An 18,709-nucleotide genomic window follows, 5' to 3' on the forward strand; every position below is an offset into this window, starting at 1 on the left:
ATGAAACACACCCAAACTGTGACTTTAATCACAATATGGGCCTGTGCACACACGCGTAAAAACACAGTAGCCACTGTGTTTGTATTGATGTTGGGCAGCCTTGCACGTTAAAGTAAATGGCGTATTTATCAAGTTTTTATAAATGGCGTATTTATTAATTGGGGATGTTTTTTTCATTAAGATGTTTGTTCTGTAGGGTATGGGCCTTATTTGCTTCTAAATGCAGAACAATACTTAAAGAAAGTGGAATTCAACGCCTACTGCAATTAAAACAAACCCTAGAGAGATTTTGCCTATTGTCTTCACTGGTTTCGTTGTTTGTGCTGCATCCCGTAGGAGAAACGCATATGACCCCACACACAGCGAAGGGTCTGAGAGGAAATAGTGCGCACGGCTCCGAAGCTGTAGTAAGGGCTAATTAGGTGTGCAATTGAGTGGAACCAAGGGCAAACTGGTACATGGAGTACAATAATTGAAGCCCTGCTTTCTGCTCGCGAAGTTTCGGCTCTCCTTCATTGTCCTCCTGTGCGTCTGGCATATTGTGCGCTAAAAATAAGTCAACAGATGTTGGGGCTTGTTAATAATCGCCCAGTATCCATGGTGGTCAGTCAGCACAGTGCCAGTGGGTATTAAATCTGGATAATTGTTGTTGGGTTGGAAGGGAAGGGGGCTGAATATGTAAAGTGGGCGGTGTCAGCGCGGTGACTGACAGTTTATGTAATGAGCAGCGCAGTTCAACTCTATATATCTGGGAGGAGACACACTACGGTTCATTCACTAGTAATAAGGCGAGTGATGAACATCCCGTAGCGCACCAAGTTCAGCACCAAAACAAGCCCTGAGCCGCGCGCACACAGCGGAGTGACCATTGTGGAGTACAGTACCATGCGAGGAGAGGACGCCTGCTGACAGACAGAAGCACGGCTGTGGATACTAGTCTTCCCTCACCTTTGGATAACTTGGAGATTGGAAACGTTTTCTCTGGACGTTTTTGACGCACAGCACCGGGGAGCTACGGGACAACTCCCTGGAAGTGAAGAAGGATTTATATCTGCTGCAGAGTGTTTTTATTTCCATTTGTTTACCTCGGTGTAAATACTTTGGAAGGGGAGGTTTTGCTGCTTTATTGGCTGGTGACGCGGCTGCCTTGGAGAAGCGAGAAGGATGGCAGCCTGGTTCACCTTTACCATCGCATTCAGCACCACGTTGATAACACAGGTATGAAGGCGGATAGTACATCTCCCCGGTGGTCCCGAGACCTCGGCCAAAACAGATGGAGAGCCAGATGTTTTGTGTGTTTTCTCCTAAAGAGAATAACCTAAATATAACAGCACCGACGTTTTCTTAAATGATATCTCCTTCTCTTTTAGGTATTTGGATCCGGTGTTTTTGAGCTTGAGCTACACGAATTTAAAAACCCCAAAGGTTTGCTGGCAAACGGGAACGCATGCAAACCCAACTGCAGGACTTATTTTAGAATTTGCTTGAAGAACTATCAGGCTGTGGTCTCACCAGGTGACTGCATCTTTGGAAGTACAATGACACCAGTGCTGGGGACAAACTCTTTCAGCGCCAAGGACAGTGCAGGCACTTTACTTAGACCAATTCAAATACCGTTCAACTTTGGATGGCCGGTAAGAGCGTGGAGCAGTTCATCCACTTCATGTCTTTTTATCACAGCGACAGCTATTATGTTGTTTTCAGAGAGCTGTTATGCATTTGGGGTTGCGCGCCGATTATTGGCCAGATCATTTAATCCATATAGGTAATACTCTTTCGACAAACAGATTGGACTGCAAAATCCAGAAGGCCATGCAACGATTACTATAACACATGTCTTTATGCAGTCTTTACTGTAATTGAAATAGCTATTTGGAAAAAAAAAAACAAAAAACACCAGTCTATCAAATCCAACGTTAAAAGAAAATGTCATATTTTCTCCTTAATTTCAGATCTTTATATAAAAATCAGTCATATGGACATTCATTAATAGTGCGTGTCTTCTCCTTATAGGGGTCATTTTCATTAATAATTGAAGCCTGGCATTCACCTTATGGAAATCTACCTGTAGGTAAGTGCAGTATTTTTTACCACAGGAGGGAGCTCTGTCTGTGTATTTAACATGAGGATCTCCAAGCAGCCTACCGTTTTGCACAAACATGCACACCAAAAAAAAAAAAAAAGTCAAACAGTGGGCTATTAAAATGCAGCTTAGTCATTCAGCATATTTCTATCCACCTGTTATAATTGTTGTCATAATTTCACACATTTTCATGCCTGTTCGCTCCTTTGTTATGAACTTCAGAACACCTTTTTCATTCTTATAGCCAATACAATTGAACTTCCTCTGGTTTATTTTTGGCGTGGGAAAGAGCTGTGGGCTTTGGTGAGAATATACAGTGCCTGCCAAAAACCCCTGACTACATCTTCCTGTATTTTACACCTTACTCTGTTCTGCCCTTTGGAAGAGGGGACTGGGCCTGGGAATGTTTTTGCTGACGGAAAGAAAGAGGAAATTTCAACCTGAGTTTATCTTTCATCTAAGCTGTATGGGATTTGATAAGGGATGCAGCTCGATAATGGGCAGATTATTAAAGCGAAAGTGGATGACTTTTGAACCCACAGCCTGTTATGATGCAGTTCTTGACATAAAACCATAATCATTACAGGATATAAAAATGCTGCAAGCTTAAATTACTTAATTAATTCTGATTTCCTCCTGCTTGTCTTTCTCCCCCTTTCAGACACCGACAACTCAGACTTTTTGATTAGCTTTTTTGCCATCCAGAGACAACTGGGTGTAGGGACTGACTGGTCTCCGGATACGCAGAACGAGAAGCAGACAGAGCTGAGGTTTTCTTACCGGTTCATCTGCAATGACAGTTACTATGGAGAAAGCTGTTCCAAAAAATGCACACCCCGAGACGACCGATTTGGCCACTACACCTGCACCCGAGAAGGCCAGTTATCCTGCCTACCTGGATGGAAGGGGAAATACTGCGAAGAACGTAAGCAATCAAACAAAAAACTTCTTCTGTTATTCACCACTGGTTAATTTACTGTATATCAAAAGTCTGCTCTCGCTCTCTTTCAGCATGTCTGTCTTCTGACACTGGGGTTTTAATGTTGAGTGTTGCTCTTAGGTTGTTTTGGTGGATTTGTTAAAATGACTGGCCTGACTGTGGTGCTTGGACTGGTTTGACAGCACTTACCTTAAAGGTGCTGTTGTTTCCTTTAGCTCTTCTCGTGGCATCTGACCTTTGACCTTCATCATTACGATTTGTGCCCTGAGATAGAAAAGATTTGTAAGCATGTAGAAATAAATTCAGTAGCTATTAGGTTAACTCATAGGGCATCATCATTAAGGCAAGAAGATACTGAGCGGTAAAACTACACATGACATAAGGATCACTAATTCGTAATCAAGTAACTCTAATTTGTAATTGCTTGTGGTTTGTAAACACTTATTAAACAGTAGTAGTTGAGGGACAGACGACTTAAGATGACAACAGGCATATTATTCTCATGCAAACCAACTTGGCAAAATCCCAGAAGTACACTCCCCTGTTGTGGAGAGCTGTGAATGGGCCTATGAGGAGGCGCGATGCCATTCGCTTCCACAGTAACCAAAGGCCCTTTTCACCAAAACAAATGAATCAATGAGTAGAAAGGAAGGAGGCACGTGAGAATAATAGTTACCATGTGCTGGATATGTGACCACATGGGTGACAGGGGATCTGTCATCCATGTCACTTGGCGGCGAAGGAGAAATTGGCATGTGCTATTTTGACCGTGGCGCCAAATTCTAACCAGATGGACTCACGTGTTGCAATTACAGACACATCAATCGTCTATGACTACAGAAAATATACATGTGAAAGATAAATTGGATATCTTTCAGACACTGTAATTTCCCTGCTCTCACACACAGAAGCTCCCATTCAAAGGAGCCCAGTCACTTGGGTGTAGTGTACATTTTGGGAAGTGGTAGAAAAGTACTGCAGAAGAACAATAGCTGGTACATTTTAGATAAAAGCAACAGGAAGTAAAAACACATTTGTGAAGGCTAAATAATGCTTTAGCTTGTTAGCGCTTCAAAGTGCCTACACAGGTGAGCATTTACTGTGTGTGTGTCCTAATGAAGACATTACCCGACCAGATATGACAACCAGATATGACAACCGGATATTTGTTAAAAGAATAAATAAAAACAAAAATAAAGGAAAAAAATATATTTTCAAAGTGCTGTACTGCGCGTGCACGGTAACCTAATCCTTTCGGCGGGGGTGCGCGGGCAGTGATGGGAGGAGTCCGTGCGGCTGCACGCGCCAAGGTTAATCACGGCATTATTATCCGCCACGCGCCACCGATGTTTAGTCCCCTCCATTGTTGGGCGCGCGGTAGTAGCAGCTGCAAATATGGTTCTGGCAGACCACAAACAACAATAGCGACAGCTGTCTGCTATTGAGAGCAAGCATCTGTTCTACACTAAACCGGCCGCTTACCGTCAGTCGCCTGATATGTTGCCCTGCAAATCAGTGTCACACTAGACCGGTAGGCTTCAAAACGGGACAAACAAACCCTCAGCCGATCTCCCCCTTGGCTCCCGAGGGGAGTGGCGGACAGGTTTAGATCAAATGAAGGCTTCTGAGGAAAGTTGAGACAGATTGAGGCCAGTTGTATTCCAACATGCAGGGTCATTGCCTGCTATTTCAAGAAAATGATAGGGCTAGTAGCCTTGGTTGTTGTCTGGAGTGTGAGGGGCTGCCAGAGTCTTCCTCCATCCATCCATCATCTATACCTGCTTATTCCTATTTAGGGTCACAGGGACCTGCTGGAGCCTATCCCAGCTCTCTTTGGGTGAAAGGCAGGGGTACACCCTGGACAGGTCACCAGTCCATCACAGGGCCACATAGAGACAAACAACCTCACACACTCACACTCACTCCTATGGGCAATTTAGAGTCACCAATCAACCTGACATACATGTTTTTGGACTGTGGGAGGAAACCGGAGTACCTGGAGAAAACCCACACAAGCACAGGGAGAACATGCAAACTCCAGAGTCTTCTTCTAAAGACTTTAATGTCCATGTAATGTTATTCAGTGTTTGACACGTTGTACCTAAAGGCAAGGTGGTTCTACAGCCAGGTGGCCATTAAAGCAGCAGACTTAATGTGTGTTTTGTGTTTTTCTTTAGCTATCTGTCTGGAGGGCTGCAGCGAGAGGAACGGAAATTGCTCCAGGCCTGGCGAGTGTGTGTAAGTATTAATAATCATGAAGTGTTGAAATAGGTGTTGGCTGTTGTGTAGGAAGGAACACATATGGGAACAGTGTGAGTTACATTCAGCTTTGATTGGACGTTTCTGAACTCTGTTCTCAAGTTCATTGTCATATTAACGTCAGCAACTCTGCCTCCTACAAATGATGTTTATATACACATAATCAGAGCATTTGAAGAATACGCATCAGCTATTCATATCTTTCACTAAAAGAGGTTGAAGTTCAGTAAATCAGCAAAACCTCTTTCAGTGCCCTCTCTCCTCACTCGCTGAGTTCTCTGCTTCCCGTGTCCCCTTCCCAACACTCGCCTGTCTCATTCATTTTCACTCACCCACTCACTGTGAGAAATTCCTCCTGAATCCTAATTTGCCCCCCCTTTTTTTTTTTTTTTTTTACAACCAAATCCTTTATTCCCATCGCTAAAAGTGACCCAAATAGAGGTTAAGCCCTTCAGATACCCAACACCGTAAAGCTGTCCATGTCTCTGTTCACTCAGCAGAAAATGTTGGAACCTTAAAACCTCATCTTACGCCCCACAGTCTCACGGTTTTGACAAGGTTGCTGCTCGCTGTGCTGAGAAATGAATATTCATGGGAAACAGGGAAAAATACTTTGACTTTTAGCCTGGTGCCAAAAATCTTTGCTGCAATTTGTCAGATTCGTATAAGTACATGATTTTATTTTCCTTATTCACACTTGCTTTTTGAAAACAGCTTTACCATTGAAAGATGTAACTTTTCACCACACATGTAGCTCAACTTTGATTTTTTTTCCTTTGATGGATCTATAAGAGAATGTAACGACTGTGTCCAGCTGTGATGAAGCTATAAATGTTATGTTTCACGGTTAATGACTGATTCTTAATGTAATAGCCAGATAATCCATGACAGGCCTATAAAACACAGTTGTCTGCTCTCAGTTAATCTAAGGATTGTGTGTACAATTGAATTAAAATTGCTGAGGAGCAAGTGATTAATCACAGAACTTATTTCATCATTTTGCAGCTGCAGAGACGGATGGCAGGGCACGTTCTGTGACGAATGTAAGAAGTACCCGGCCTGTAAGCACGGTACCTGCCAGCTGCCATGGCAGTGTAACTGTCAGGAGGGCTGGGGAGGCCTATTATGTGACCAAGGTACGCCAGACAACTTGGACCACTGCCGCTGTTCCTTTTTAAAAGATCCTCTCATATTACTTGTACGCTGTTTTCATTAGAATTAACTTGAAAGCATTAGTAAATTAGGTTTCCTCTGAAGTGTTCCATTCATAGCTTTATACACATCCGGGGAAGATGGTTGTTTTTCCCCCCGCAGGCTCCTTGTAAACAAACACTCTTCTCTTCCCCCAGATCTGAACTTCTGCACCCATCACCGTCCTTGTGTGAATGGCGCCACCTGTATGAACACAGGCCAGGGAAGCTATACGTGTACGTGCCTGCCAGGTTTCACAGGAATCAACTGTGAGCTTGAGATGCAGGAGTGTGACAGCAACCCCTGCAGGAACGGAGGGATCTGCACAGTGAGTTGGAAAGAAAACACCAGACTCAAGAGATATCTATGATTTTCATTTCACTAAATGATTTTAACTTTTCCTTTCATTTCCCTGTTTCCCCAGAATTTGGAAAGAGGCTACAGATGCACATGTCCCAAAGGTTTTGATGGTTCCCACTGTGAGCACAGCCTGCTGACATGCTCCGACTCCCCCTGCTTCCACGGCGGCAAATGCTGGGAGAAGGACAATGGTCGCAGCTACATGTGCGAGTGTCCTCGCGGCTACACTGGGCTCAACTGTGAGAAGAGAGTGGACAAGTGCACGTCGCTTCCCTGCGCTAATGGTACGGTCTTCCTCCCCTCTTTGCCCTCCCCCCTTTCTGAACTTCCCCTCGCTCTTTCTCCCCCCTTCAAATTCCTGCAACTGGAAGCAGTGTGGAACAACAGGAATTGGTGGGAACTTGGTATCTATTGTCCTCCATATAAACACTCAGCAGCTCAGAGCAGCAGCTTGTAAATGTCACCACAGCTCGCTGCAATTGTTGATGAAAGGGAATGAATATCCAGCGTAGCTCGATTTCTGTCTTTCTGTAAACATGGAGGGCTCTGGAATTGTTCTGTGTTAGGAGAACAATACACAGTGCTGTGGTCACACTGCATTTGATAGAGATGTGTGAAGTGAGGGGGGCTTCATGGGAAGGTTCATGAGATCGTGTTCTTTTTTATTTTAAAATGTCTTGATTTTTAAATATTTATATCCTTTTACAGGCAAATGTTAGATTCTCTGTCTTATTTAGAAAGCCTTGTTATGTTGACACGAACCGTTCTCCTCTCCTGTAGGTGGTCTGTGTCTGATCCACGGTGGCGTGCGAGTGTGTAGCTGCCGTGCAGGATTTACTGGTCAGCGTTGCGAAATCAACATCAATGAATGCGCCGGTAACCCCTGCCTCAATGGAGGCACCTGCCAAGACCGAATCAGTGACTACACCTGCACCTGTCCTTCAGGTTACAGTGGACGCAACTGCGACAGAGTCCTGGATGAGTGCTCCCTTCGCCCCTGCCTCAACGGGGGTGTTTGCACTGGGGGTGGTGGGCCAGGCAAGCCTCCAGCTACCTGCGTCTGCTCTTCTGGTTTTGCCGGGCCACGCTGCGAGCTCTTTGATGACATCACCGCTCCTGTGACCAATGGAGAGATACAAGATGGCTTCCAGTGGGCGGCAGTTTCTCTGGCTGTGGGGCTGGTGGCGCTCTTAGTGCTGCTGTGTATGGTGGGCCTGGCTTTGAGGCACATCCACAGACAGGCTGAAAGAGAGAGGGGGGACACAGAGACTATGAACAACTTGTCCAACGCTCAGAGGGATAATCTAATACCAGCGTCCCAGCTGAAAAACACCAACCACAAAATCAGCCTGGAGGTAGACTGTGATACAGAGAAATCAAACTTTATCCATAAAAACTATCACTTGGACTCTTACAACTCTAAATCAAAGGAGTTCAAAGATGAAAAGACGCAAGAGGATAAAAGTCTAATTTATGACAAGTGTTTAGAAGACAAAATGCCTTTGAGTAGAATGTACAGGTAAGAAAAACTAGTGTATTTAATCTTAAATATGCTCATGTAACCATCTGCTAACCCTCTGTGCCATGATAGCAGAGATGTCTTTTAAGTGTTACAGTATATATATATATATATATATATATATATATATATAGCTGCAAACTGCCTCAGTGTAAATGGGTGTGTTTAATAATGCATAGGTCTACCACATGCTTCTAGATTATGTTAACACAAATTGCATTTTGTGTTTGCAGTGAAAAGCCAGAGTGTAGGATATCAACAATATGTTCCTCAAGAGACTCCATGTACCAGTCTGTATTTGTTATAGCAGAGGAAAGGAGGGAGTGCGTTATAGCGACTGAGGTAAGACAAAATAAAAAACACATCTTCAGGAGCATTTCTGTCAATCCTCCATTCAATATGCAGAATTTTGTCCCAAGTGCTCACATTTCCTTGCTGACACTGAAGGATGATATTTCTAGAAAGACGGTAGTGGTGTATTTGGATTCGAGCAGGGGATAGCCCAATCATCTGCGTTATTGGTTTCTGTGAATTAAGCTGACTATTCTTTATCTTGGCCATGGGATGAGCTAAAGTCTGAACTTGTTTTATGTCCTCACACGTTTGGCTCTGCTTGGTCTCTAAGGTGCTATGCTTTACTGCTCATGGCATTTAGTGGAATTTTTTAAAGATATTTATATCCAAGTTAAATATAAGTAACGTGTGAGCACTAACAGCTCAAAAATGCTCTAAAAATCACAAGTGCTTTTAGCTTTGGGATTGCTGTGTATTTAAACTCAGGTTTTTCTTCTTTTCTTTCTCACAGGTATAAACTGTGAGGGCTCTGAAAGCAAGGGGAACAAGGAAAAAGACACAATTAAGGCAGAATATAATATTCTGGATTGTTTACAAATGCTGAGAAGAGACTGGAGATTGTTTTAGATGTCCACTGCTGCTCTGGAACACTTGAGAACTGGAGGAGACATAAACCTCTGCTCTACAACTACAACAAAAAAAAACTAAACAAAACAAAACAAAAAAACAGAACTCAGAAACTTTATGTTGACCGAGTGTTTGTATGCAAAACATGTACAGTTAACGAACTTGTGAAAAGACTGACTACACAAGGTGTGAAGACTAACAGAGCATCGGTGAATTATTAATTTATGATCTCGGCCATCCTGGACAGCAGAAAGCGGCGAAGGTGGATCAAAGCCCCTCGCATCTGACCTGGCCTTGTGATAATCATGATGACTTTGAGAGCCAACCAATCAGTTAAAAAGGTGCCTAAGATTTGACCCGTCCAAATTCCCACCACACTCCCTCCTGCCAGATTTGCCTGCTATGCAAGACTCAGGGTCGAGACAAGTGAACTCGCCCACCGTCACAATCCAACCTCACAAACACTGAGAGTTATGAATGTCTGCAACTAATCTTCAACTGTCAATCACGTGAAAATGGCTGGTTGGACTTTTCCATGCAACAGTGAAGATTGTATGCAGCCCAAATTCACTAGAAGCCTTAAAAGAGGGGGTCTGAATGTTAAATTTGTGCCCTTGTCTGTCCTTGGATCGTTTGCACTACATAAAAAAGTGGGGAAAAATACTTTTTAATCAACAGGGATTTGAAGAGAAAACCACAGGAGCACAACAGACGGTGCTGTGCCAGCAAGATCCAAGAGAAACGTTTGCATAGAAAAGTGTTTTTATGCAACGTGACTGAGAAAAACAGACTCAAAAACAACTAGAAAAGACTGTCACACCACTGCCTGCCTATAATAAATTTCAAAAATACAGAACCAATAATGTAATTTTTTAAATGATTATTTCCAGAGTTTAATTTAAATATGACACACTGCTCTTTATATGTTTTATAATATTATTTTGTATATAATGCATATTTATAAGGACCAAACTTCTGAAGAATAAAACTTCCTTGAAAACTGTTTTCAATTTGTCAGTAAATGGAAAAGGAAATTATTTTGAGGTGTTTTTAAATAATGAAATTGAGTACAAATGATCAAAGGTGTCTTGTATTTCTTTTTTATGTAGGTTTAATTTAAGGGTACATTAATGAAGCCTAAAAATTTCCTCTTGTAGTCAATTTTTACACATATTTAACACTATGTCATATGTAACGTTTTGGACATTAGTAGTAACATAAAGCCTCTTGACTGGACCATCATTACCTCGAGTAATTCCTGGAAACGCCTTTGGCTCCCCCCTCACTCACCCAGCCCTCGTTCTCTCCCCGACCCTAAATTGGCTTGAAATTCAAATCCGTTTCCACGGATACCACCCCCTCAAGCTGGAAATGGTGAAACAAAGCCAGGCACAGGGCAGAGAGGAACGGGCCCCCACCCCTCATAATGCTCACACACACACACACCCACACACACAACCGTGCACACACACACACGCACACACACAGTGAACCAAACAGATGCCGTGGGGGAGCACGGAGTGAGTGTTCAGTGCCATAAAAACAGCAGCATATGCCAAGCCTCTCGCCCTGTGTGGATGACACACACAGCGCGCAGACCTCCTCCCATTAAAAAAAAAAAAAAAAAAAAAAAAAAACTCACTCAAGCACTTACAGGCTCCCCCAACTGCCTGCCTCTCCTCCAGGGTTAAGAGCAATATTTCATTGCCCAGTTCTGTACCACCCACTCCTGCAAAACAAAGATGGGGAGAGGGCCTGGCATTGGGGCTGTCAGCACAGGGGAGGGGAAACCAGATGGGAGCCAACAGATCTGCTATCAATTCACATAAATAAAATTATCTCTATTTGGAAAAGTTGACTTGTCAGACAGTCTGTTCAATTCTTACTGTCTTTATTTGGAAAATGTTACTATTTCATATAATATGCCACAATTCTGCAGTGCAGAAGAGCTATCCCCCATGGATCAGCCTAAACACTGGTTCCAGTCTATGATCCACATTATCAAAATCTCTCCTGCCTCCAATTAACAGAAATCCTGAAACAGTCAACACCCCCTAATCAGGAGCAATCAACACTCAGCAGAGAATCTGGATGGCTTTTCCCTCACACACATCCTGTTAGCCTGTTGACCGAGGCATCCTCATCTAAGGGTTTGTTTGTGTGTATGTGTGTGTGCATAAAACAAAGTTTACAAAAGGGAGATTCCGGCCTGCTCAAGAAAAACATACATGTTATCACAGCGATTAATCGCCTGGTTAAAGGCCCTCGTGTTCTGCTCTGTTACATGGCCCAACCTGATAGCACGTAAGAGTTTCTTCCCAGCATCATTACACTAACACCCTCATTCACACTTGGTCGCGGTGGCGAACACAGAGTAGGGCTCTGCTCTTTGACCTCTGGGTCTCCATAGCATGGCCAGGCATTTTCATTGTGTTATAATCACAGCATCCTGTTTGTGACCCAGTGACATCAGTTCCTGTTTCCTCGCTGATTAAAAAATGCAGAACATGCCGGCACAGGCCAACGATTTTTCTCACGCATTGCTTTCTTCAGTCTGCCCTCGCTCGCACAGACGACTTGAGTTTTCAGGAAACAACCTCAAAACAAGCGAGAGCTCAGACAAACACGGTAATCAGCACTATTTATTCTGAAGAAGAAAATGGGGAAAACTCATGAATGGATGTCATAAGCGAAGAATCAGGAAGAAGATCTAAAATTCCAATTTATGACAAAGTCTCTCTACATGACACTTCCTTTTTTTTTTTTACAGATGGTGATGCTCCATCCTAATTATGAGTACAAACCTGCTATATCGCTGTGGACCTGGCTTTCTTTCACAGTGTCACATCTGTTCACTGCATTCAAAAGCTGATTTGCCTCATTTTGACAAACTGCCTGTGCGGTTTTGAATATGCATATGTGGGCAGATTATCTGATACCCCAGTATATGATGCTGTTACCTTGCCCTGTATTTCTCTTGCTAATTAACACTAGGTGTCAGTAAGAAACCCACACACAGGTGATAAGTGTTCAAGCACAAGTCTGAAGCAACATAATTAAACAGGAGCACATCACCTACACCTACACACTTCAGAGCATGAGCCAGGCTTATCCTGATATGTATTGTCATGACCACAAATGATAAATAAATGATGCATCCAACTACTAAAACAATATGAAACATACCTTTGAACATAACAAGCAGGTTTTGAATATGTTGCAAGAGCAGTCTTTTATTGTAGACTGACATGACACTGACCTGTCCCAGTGAATGTCCTCAAGCTCCTGACCCACTAGAGAAGGTTTACACAATAGACAAAGAAAAAAAAACACTGTTGCACCCGTCGTCCTTTAACTAGGCCATTATCTATTTTGTGTGCACAAAAACAAAATTCAAATTTCAGTTTGGGGCTAAAATGATCAATATTGATTTATTAATTTGACATTAAAGACAAATAGGTGAGCATTTGATAAACTGCCTTAGGCAAAACGTTTGAGCTGTGCACAGGATTAGATCACAGGCAGTGCTGTCACTAAAAGCCTTTGGTGGCGTGTGGTGAGAGCAGCCCAGGGATCCTGCAGCAGCTGGCTCGAGGAGCGGATGGACATAAAAGGCCAAAGCATGATGGGATGGAAGCTTGTACATAACACAGGGTCTCTCAAAGGCCTGGATTGTGTACTGCTTTAGATTTATGAAGAGCTGATAAAGTTGTCTGGCTGCTTATCAAGGTGGATAATGCCAGCTATTTATAGATAATCTATTTATTGAGCACAGATAAGCTTGAGCTATATCAAGATCCACCAGAGGTGCTCGGCATTTCTGTACAGTTGATCAGGCCTGACATTTTTCTAATTATGCTTCTGTCTCATTGTGTCTGTGCTTTGGTTCATATTTTGGGCTGTTTTGATTCACGGTTGCCTTTGTCTATATAAAGAACCTTCAGCATGAGCCCACCTCCTGAAGTCTCGACAAAAACTGAAACTGTGACTAAACACTGTACAGCATGTTTAAAAAGAAAAGAAACAAGGTTATTTTCCCTGGTTCCACTGCACTGAGATGAATGTGTTGTATATGGTGGTGAGGGATCTTCAGGGACCTTTGTCTTGCCTTTAGGTTTCTTAGACTAGTTTATAGCTCTCACATGTCCTGGCTCACAGAAACATACATTCAAATGATTCTAATAAATAATGAAATTTCTATCCTAATTATTCAGGTCATGTAATTTTCATAGGCAGAATGACTTATTAAATTTGTGTTATGCTTAAATATGAATGCTATTTTATATTAAGGTTAATTTGTTTTATTTTATGGTATTAGTCCTAGACCAAATCTGACGCAATCTCATGGTATGTTGACTCTCAGCTGTTCTGGTCCTGAAATGCGGTGGGAAGTTGCATCAGCCAGATCAAATCTGAACCCCTGTGGTAATGACTGACAACACAGGCGACCTATCATAAATTGACTCAGTTGGAGTGACATTTAATTTGCCAATCATATTGAAAGGTGTGTGTGCGTGTTTGGGCAAATTTGAGCCAATAGTTTAACGCGTTTGGCTCAAAGTTCCACCTCTTTCGGCGCACCGAGATCTGATTGGGTAAAATATGCTGGAGGACACGCCTCCCTTTGAGCTGATTGGTCGAGAACGCTGCTATGGACGCCCCCGTCACCCTGGACTGTATAAATACGTGAGAGCCGCATTGCCATGTTATCGAGGAAACGCATGAAACCATCGTTGCGTCTTGGTAGAGCCTAAATCAACTGCCAAGTTTTGGAAACGCGACCATCTCCAAACCTCGATCTTTTTATTTGTTAGCTTCATTTTTACATAATCACCGGCCGGCGAAGCAGCTGGCCTGGGCGGTGTTTGATTTTTATTCCCTCCATTGACCTGAAGGCCTAAGCGGCTGCCATGGATTTTTAAGGCATAATGCGGCACCTCTAATGCAATGGCAATGCATCGTGCAAGGCAAAATCACCTGCGAGTTTCCATCTTCGCAACTGCCAAACAGCAGTTGGGCTCACAGGCCGTCCGCGGTATACCTGCGAGCCAACCGGTGCCGCTGCTCCTGGACCGGAGGAAGCTAACGCTAGCTAGCTAGTCCCCTTAGCTAGTGCCATCAACCGAACGAGCGATTCATCGATCCATCTGAACGTCAATAACACCGATCAAAATGAAGCCTCAAGACATAATCGCCGGGAAGACCAGCCTGTGGATCTTCGGGTACGGGTCACTGGTTTGGAAGCCTGACTTCAGGTACAAGAGGAGCAAGGTCGGTTACATCCAAGGGTACAAGAGGCGTTTCTGGCACGGAGACAACTTCCATCGCGGAAACGACGAGTTGGTAAGACGTGTTTGGTGCTTACTGTGACAAATGGTGCGGGTTCGCTTTGTGTGGGCAGACCTGCTGCTGTGAATGATCTTGGCTCGGCCTGCACCAGGCGTTGTCCATGACGTGACCCATTTTCTCTTCCTCTATCTGCAGCCCGGAAGAGTGGTGACGCTGATTGAAGATGATGACGTAAGTGGAAAGCTCTACTTCCTATTGGTTGATTTATTTACTGATTGATTTTTGGTGTGGGGGAGCAAATGATATTATGTATGACTCAACATGTTACTCTTCCTCTTCCAGGCCAGTACTTGGGGCGTTGCGTTCGAGGTGACGGGTTCACAGATCGAAGAGTCCCTGAAGTACCTCAATGTGCGCGAGACGGTCTGTGGCGGCTACGTCACCAAAATGCTGGATTTCTTCCCAGAGGGAGAGGATCAGTTTCCGGTTGAGGCGCTGGTGTACATCGCCACCTCAGACAACGCCCTCTACCTGGGACCTGCCAGCCCGGAGACGATTGGCGCGCAGATCGCAGTGTCCAGAGGGAAGACGGGCTACAACCTGGAGTACCTGCTCCGTCTGGCTCAGTTCATGAGGAGCAGCTGCCCGCATGTGGAAGACCATCACCTGTTCTCCATCGAGGCAGCGGCACTGAACGCGGTGTTCTATCTGTTAGCAGCCCAGTAGCTCGTACCCTTTGTCTCACTAGCTTATAAAATAAGTCAACACACATACACATTAGAGGCTTTCCACCTGTATGTCGTCAGACATAGATTCACACTACACTCCATGAAATGCTACTGAAGTGATCACAAAAGGGAAGCGTGGTCTTATTTTTTTCCTGAAGTGTAACTTCATGTTTACATTAGAAATCTAATCCTGGTACATGTTGTAGAAATTGTGATCATTGAATAACTGTAAGCATCAGTGCAGATTTTCTTTTAAAAGGCATATTAAGTTTATTTTTTTAATTTTTTTATTTGCACAGTTCAGATTCCGTCCAGCCCCTTCAGACGGTCCAGAAAGCTGTTGTGGTTGATCTGGTTTTGGAATTCAAATGACTGTAATGTGGCAACTTTTCCATCCAGTGCAAGTCTCAATAAAATTAAAGGCAACTCAGTTTTTCTGTTTTTCTGCCTACACATCATACAGACACATACTGTGTTTCACCTAAGGGTTGTCCAAGAAGCAAGTTGATCAAGTTGAAATTACTGTTCCTGAATAAAACCTGGACTGAAACTTTTCACATCAGTCCATGTTCCAGATGTGAACAGGTTTCAGGTTTTACACAGCAGCATTATCTAGATAATTCAGTGAAGCTGTGTGTTTGGAGCAGGCAGTGAAGTATACATGTTAACAAACATACATGGGGTAGGCTACTCCCAAACATTGGCCAGAGCAACTTGTACCTTGGCTATGATTCAAATGTGCAAGTCTTTTCTAGGTGCACAGGCTTATATAACTGCTGGCCAGGAACAGGTCCAGACCTGGAAGTCCTGTGTTTACAGTTTGCTTGGTGGTTGTGTCACAGTGCACCAGGAAGAGCATGCTGCAAGGCACCGAACATGATGAAATCTTACTGGCCTTGAACCAAACCATGTAAATGCTAACTAGAAACAGGTGAACCACAGGATACTGGTTTCTCACAGTTTAGGAACCCATGCATTACTAAGCTGTTGAAAATAGCTTTGGTTTCAGGTGATGGGGTTAATCTGCTCCAGCCTCTGAGATTTCTGATTCCACCACGGTCCAACAGAAGTGAATGAAATTTGGTTTAATTCACTTAAAACTGAGTCTTTCCAGAAACAATGTCCCAGTTACTGAGACCTCACAGTGAACCGTCCTCAGAAACTATTTCCCCAAAAGAAAGTTCCAATGAAAACTTCATACAGAGGGGTCTGGAGATTATCCCGAAGAATGGGCCCATTATTTCTGGAAGCACTACAGTTGAAAATGTTACATGCATTTTCTGAATGCTGAGAACACTAGAAATGAAATTAAGTCCTTGTGTGACACTTGGGTATATATGGAGGCCTTATGAGATTTTAGTTCTGGATGTTCCTGTGCAGTGTAAGAGTGATTTCAAAACAAAAAGTAAGTTCAAAATAAAAAAAAATCTTACTGTAGTTTGCAGAGTTGCTCCTCCATCAATTAATCACTGAGCTGGATTTCCTCACCCCCTGCTTTATTATTGTCCTGATCAACAAAACACTGGAATGAACAATGAAACCATAATGAACACAACAAATACATAAAATATAAATGACCAAATAAGTTGAATGACCGATTTAGCACTTTTTATTTTCAGTTGGCTCCTCCTGTTAGTAAAATGGCTGATGCATTCTTCATATGTACATGTGACCTATAAAAATAGACAGGCGAATGAGGGAAAAGGCAGAGAAAAAGTCGCTCTTATTATGTACATCAATATAGAACATAACATTATAATCACAGTATTGACACAAAAAAAACAAACCTATAACATGTAGTGCTCAACTCAGGACACAGATGCAAACTTTATTTTCCTAAAACATCAAAGGGAACCACAGACTCCTCATCACAAAAGACTATTTCTGAAAAATAAAATTGGCTTCATTACAATTTACACAGTTATACAGATGAATATCCTATTTGCAATTATGATTCATTGCCCATTTTTAACATAACTCAAATAACTTAAATATTCGACCAAATAATCAGAAGGAATTTATAAATTTACTGTTTAGCAGCATTGCCATATCAACCAGTACCCCCCTTGTTTTGGAATATAATTTTTACACTATCCATTCATTCATTTTCCCATTGGGCAAAAAATATAGAATTTTTCACTTCCATCCATACCAGAATACACTTTAAAGACACACCTTTTTCTAAAGACCTGCCATGTTGGTTTGAGTACTCACACCTTTATTACAAAAATAAGAGCTTCAGTAGAAAAGCTGTAGTGTGGGCAGGTCAGGTGTCGGTTCACATTAACCTCAGTGAAGGGCAGAATCATCCACCGCTTTGCACCGAGCGTATCCACAAACAATTAAATAACCTAATATACACATATGAGAATCAGTAACGCCAGAAACGGAAGACATGGCTCAGTGCATTTGACAGAAACTCCTTTGCCTCATTACCCTGGCAAACACAAGAATTTCAAAGCCCTTTAATCTATACGTGCCGGTTCACGCCTTTGCTGGCTGATAGGTAGCAAATCAAAAGAGTTGCCTGTCGTGAATAGAAAAGTACAGTTTGTCTTCTCAAACAAGCACTTGGAAAAAAATTTGTCAGACGCAAACACAAATACTCAAGGAAAACTGTTTTTTCCACTGACCTGGACACATTAAAATTAAACTGACAGAATAAATGTGAAAGCTGGTAGGGACTGTACCTTCAATTAACTGTGTGTCTGTGTGTGTGTGTGTGTGTGTGTGTGTGTGTGTGTAAAGGGGATCCTTCTAGTTGCTGAGCAGGCAGGCAGAGTATGGTCTTCCAGTTAGTTAGCCTCAGGTACTATACTGTAGTCCCTGTTTAGGCGTCGGGCGTCTGTGGCGATCACAGTGAGAGTAGGTCAGTTGTCAGTGTGTGTATGTGTGTGTTCTATAGTGAGACAGTTGGGCGTGCACGTTCATATGTGTATACAGTGCATCATCGAGCCCCAGGACCTGCAGGGCCCTTGCCCTTCCTGACTGCACTGTGGCTGCTGTGGTGGTGGCTGTGGGTCAGCTGTTTGTGGGGGCTTGGGGTAGGGGCACCTCCTTTGGCCTGGGGAGAGGAGCTCCTGCTGGGGTTGAAGCCGGGGCTGGTACCAGACCGGCCCAGGGAAGGCTGCAGCGGGCTGGATGCAGAAAGGCCTGCTAGGAAAAGGGTCAGATATGGAGATAGTTACTCCCAGTTCCAAGCTATATACAAACTGTAGACATTATATGTAGTATAAGAAAAACAACATAATTAACAGCAAAGGAGAAAAAACAGTCACCTATACATGTCAATAAAATTGCAATGATATTGTCCATTAGCAAATTGTTTTGTTTAAATGCATGACATTATTTTTACCTGACGTCTACAGCCATCTCAATAACGTGAATAAAGCACAAATAGCGACATAAAATCCTTCAGG

General features: G+C 43.1%; 3 protein-coding genes across 5 annotated transcripts in view; 2 read left to right on the forward strand and 1 right to left on the reverse strand.

Moving 5' to 3' along the window:
* The first annotated feature begins 791 nt into the window (after positions 1–791).
* dll4 (delta-like 4 (Drosophila)) lies at positions 792–9,350 on the forward strand. Its single transcript, XM_026319104.1, has 11 exons — positions 792–1,218; positions 1,371–1,634; positions 2,014–2,071; positions 2,745–3,008; positions 5,201–5,261; positions 6,288–6,418; positions 6,632–6,801; positions 6,898–7,117; positions 7,614–8,352; positions 8,586–8,694; positions 9,158–9,350. Exons 1-11 carry the CDS (start codon positions 1,165–1,167, stop codon positions 9,161–9,163), a joined length of 2,076 nt encoding a protein of 691 aa, XP_026174889.1. The 5' UTR covers positions 792–1,164; the 3' UTR covers positions 9,164–9,350.
* Positions 9,351–13,974: 4,624 nt separating this feature from the next.
* Positions 13,975–15,720, forward strand: chac1 (ChaC, cation transport regulator homolog 1 (E. coli)). Its single transcript, XM_026318155.1, has 3 exons — positions 13,975–14,616; positions 14,758–14,793; positions 14,905–15,720. Exons 1-3 carry the CDS (start codon positions 14,446–14,448, stop codon positions 15,286–15,288), a joined length of 591 nt encoding a protein of 196 aa, XP_026173940.1. The 5' UTR covers positions 13,975–14,445; the 3' UTR covers positions 15,289–15,720.
* A 1,161-nt stretch (positions 15,721–16,881) lies between these two features.
* Positions 16,882–18,709, reverse strand: part of ino80 (INO80 complex ATPase subunit) — a 32,661-nt gene continuing 30,833 nt past the window's right edge. For 2 of the 3 annotated variants that reach the window (XM_026318153.2, XM_026318152.2), the window contains one exon: positions 18,238–18,446. In XM_026318153.2, coding sequence (XP_026173938.1) covers positions 18,238–18,446 — 209 coding nt within the window. Of the gene's footprint in view, positions 18,447–18,709 lie in introns of all 3 variants that reach the window. The other variant, XM_026318151.2, reaches the window with a different exon arrangement.

Source organism: Mastacembelus armatus, chromosome 24, assembly GCF_900324485.2.
Source record: "Mastacembelus armatus chromosome 24, fMasArm1.2, whole genome shotgun sequence".
Lineage (NCBI taxonomy): Eukaryota > Metazoa > Chordata > Actinopteri > Synbranchiformes > Mastacembelidae > Mastacembelus > Mastacembelus armatus.